Source organism: Alnus glutinosa, chromosome 14, assembly GCF_958979055.1.
Source record: "Alnus glutinosa chromosome 14, dhAlnGlut1.1, whole genome shotgun sequence".
NCBI lineage: Eukaryota > Viridiplantae > Streptophyta > Magnoliopsida > Fagales > Betulaceae > Alnus > Alnus glutinosa.
In genome coordinates this window covers 21,614,638-21,617,728 of record NC_084899.1, presented here as the reverse complement: position 1 = coordinate 21,617,728, position 3,091 = coordinate 21,614,638, and the positions used below count along the sequence as shown (strand labels likewise).

General features: G+C 34.8%; 1 protein-coding gene across 1 annotated transcript; it reads left to right on the top strand.

Moving 5' to 3' along the window:
- The first annotated feature begins 388 nt into the window (after window positions 1-388).
- LOC133856814 (xyloglucan endotransglucosylase/hydrolase protein 2-like) lies at window positions 389-2,615 on the top strand. Its single transcript, XM_062291857.1, has 4 exons — window positions 389-554; window positions 1,087-1,187; window positions 1,459-1,652; window positions 2,228-2,615. The coding sequence occupies exons 1-4, from the start codon at window positions 389-391 to the stop codon at window positions 2,613-2,615; spliced, it is 849 nt and encodes a 282-aa protein (XP_062147841.1).
- The last annotated feature ends 476 nt before the right edge of the window (window positions 2,616-3,091 follow it).

Sequence of the window (3,091 nt, the reverse complement as noted above, 5' to 3'; positions counted from 1 at the left end):
GGAATCCAGCTTATGTGATGCAGTAAAAACTACATAAATATCTTCTGTAAAAAGAAATCAAGGGTTGAGATTTAACTCCCCCTCAACGTGCAATACCATATGCAATTATCATTCGTTCCAAATTAATATATAATTTAATTAATCATTAATTTAAGAGTTGCTTCCAATTTCCAAACACTGCTAAAATGATGTGGCTAGGTATGGAGATAGATCGAATGGAGAAGTGAATAGCGTGCGGGTAAGGTAGAGGAAATGATGGCTCACACCCTTTTTCCTTATCATGCATGTTCCTTCTCTACGAGATTGACGTCCAAGCCATACTATATATATATATATATATATATATATAGCTTCACACAACGTACACTATCTAAGCTTATAAAAATTAATGGGTTTTTCAGTACTAGTCTCCCTCCTTCTAGCTTGGGTGCTTGCAAGTGAAGGCAGTGACGACATTAGCTTTGATCAAAACTATAAAATCACATGGGGTTTTGATCATGTCTTATCTCTTAATCAAGGAAGACAAATTCAGCTCTCAATGGATATTTCTTCGGGTTATATATAATTATCTCCCTATTATTTATTCTTCTTCTTCTTCTCTTAATTAATTAATTTTTTTTTTCTCTCCTTAGTCTTAATCCTATATAATTTTGTTTGTTTTCACAGTACTTTTTACATGAGTTTCCAAGTAGAAGTTCAAATTTGTTGAGAGTTAATATATATATATATAATGACCAATATATTAATGTAAATTAATCATTCTTTCTTTTTCTGAACAGGTATCAATCATTCATATAACACAACTATAATATATATAGATATATTAAAACATTATCTTAACATGCAGAAAAGTTAATGAAATTGATTTCCACTAAACTAATCAAGGAAACAATAGAAGTTCTAGTATGAATGTGAGCCAAGTTTTGCAGCCACCTCAAGGACAAACTAGCTGCCCCATATAGGATTAGGATCCTACCATTTTCCTCAAATTCTATCTGATCATCAACTGAGCTTTTCGTGTTGCAAATATGGTGGCTCTTGTTTCTCTCTAGTGTATTATATTTTGGCCTCTTGTTGTATATATAGGGGCTGGCTTCGCATCCAAGCTAAGCTATGGTTCTGGATTCTTTCATATGAGTATCAAGCTACCAGACAAGGATTCGGCTGGAGTAGTTACAGCTTTCTATGTGAGTTCCAAGGCCTTTTCTTTTATTATTGTTTTTATAAGGACGGCGTAGGCCACAATTTATATGGTATTTTCATATGTTTTCAATCAGAAATACTCAAGGATCGAGTTCTCATATATTTTGCATCAATTCCTTAATTTTGTTCTTGATAGAAACAACTGTTAATATTTCTATTTATATAAGTTTATCCTTTATATATATATTCCTATCTTTTTCTCTTAATGCGGACAAAATGGGGGAGATTGATTCAAGGTGATCAATATACATGCAGCTAACTTCTCAAGGTGATAATCATGATGAGCTGGATTTCGAGTTCTTGGGCAACAGGGAAGGGAAGCCATACACATTACAAACAAATGTGTTTGCAAACGGTCAAGGGAATAGAGAGCAAAGAATTCTTCTCTGGTTCGATCCCACAGCAGATTTTCATACTTACCAGATTCTCTGGAACCAACATCAAATTGTGTAGGAATTAATTAAAAACCTCTCTCTCTCTCTCTCTCTCTCTCTCTATATATATATATATATATATGGGAAAAAATACACTACCCCAATGTTTCACATTTTTTTCAATTTTGCTTCCAAAATGAAAACATTTGCAATGTACCCTCAACCAAGATTTTAATGTTGCACATTCATTAGTTAAATCAGTCTTCTTTGACGGAAATAGACACGTGTAATGCACATGGGTTTTTAAGAACAAATCTCTCCAAAATATTTCTAATTTTTTTTTTAAAAAAAAAAAAGAAAAAGAAAAAAATGGAGGTGACCAGCCACATGGGATCGTCGAACCACCCCATAGTCCATGAGGGTGGTTAGCCACCCCCAATTGATCACATGGAGTCATCAAACCACTCTCATAGCCCATGCCCAATGGGGTCGTTTGCCACCCCAAGTTGTTCGAATGGAGGCTAGGGTCACTGCCACCCCTTGACCAAATGGGGGTGGCTGCACCGGGGTAAAGTGTATTTTTTTTTTCTTCCATATATATAAATATATATATTAAATAATATAATGGTTTTCAACCTTGTGTGTTCCAGATTTTATGTGGACAATACGCCCATTAGAGTATTCAAGAACAACAGAGACATTGGAGTTGACTACCCATCACAGCCAATGCAAATAGAAGGCAGCTTGTGGGACGGAGATAGTTGGGCAACTGATGGAGGCCAAACAAAAACTAACTGGAGTTCTGCCCCATTCAAAGCACACTTTCAAGGATTTGATTTCGGCGGCTGCGCAGTTCAGAACTCAAACATCCAACAGTGTTCCTCTCCCAACTACTGGTGGAACACGGCAAAGTACTGGGTACTGGATTCTGGACAACAGAGAGAGTACGAGAATGTGAGAAACAAGTACATGAACTATGACTATTGTTCTGATAGGCACAGATACCCGACCCCTCCCCCAGAGTGCCTTCGATCATGATCAATAAAGACCTCAAGAATAATATTAGACATTAATTGATAAAGTTGTAATAAAATACAAGGGATTGATTCAAGGGGGGTGACACTGAAAGACACTACCAAAATTCTGAGAAACAAAGGTCATATATATATATATATATATATATATATATATATATATACAACTAATAAATATATGATATCTGATTATCTTTTTGTCTATGTTTTTTTGTGTGTCTCCTATTTTCAGCATAATAATGGAAACTAATTTGCATGTGTGGTGGCAATAATATTCTCTTGGCCGGAAATTCCATTGCAATAAACTTCAAAATGGCAATTAGTTGAACTTGAGAAATAGCATCGTATTTGGACATTAACTTTTGATTAGAGGGGGCTACAAAATCTACCTCATTCAAATAGTCTGAGGTTCCGATTGATTCGCATAATAGACATATTGAATGAAATGAGTATTATTATGAAATAACATTTATTTTATTT

Bases quoted from the DNA above. Each gene is read 5' to 3' on its own strand.
- LOC133856814 (XM_062291857.1), top strand. From the start codon at position 389: ATGGGTTTTTCAGTACTAGTCTCCCTCCTTCTAGCTTGGGTGCTTGCA. The intron at 555-1,086 runs GTTATATATAAT...TTGTATATATAG, and splicing joins CTCAATGGATATTTCTTCGG to GGGCTGGCTTCGCATCCAAG. The intron at 1,653-2,227 runs GTAGGAATTAAT...TGTGTGTTCCAG, and splicing joins TGGAACCAACATCAAATTGT to ATTTTATGTGGACAATACGC.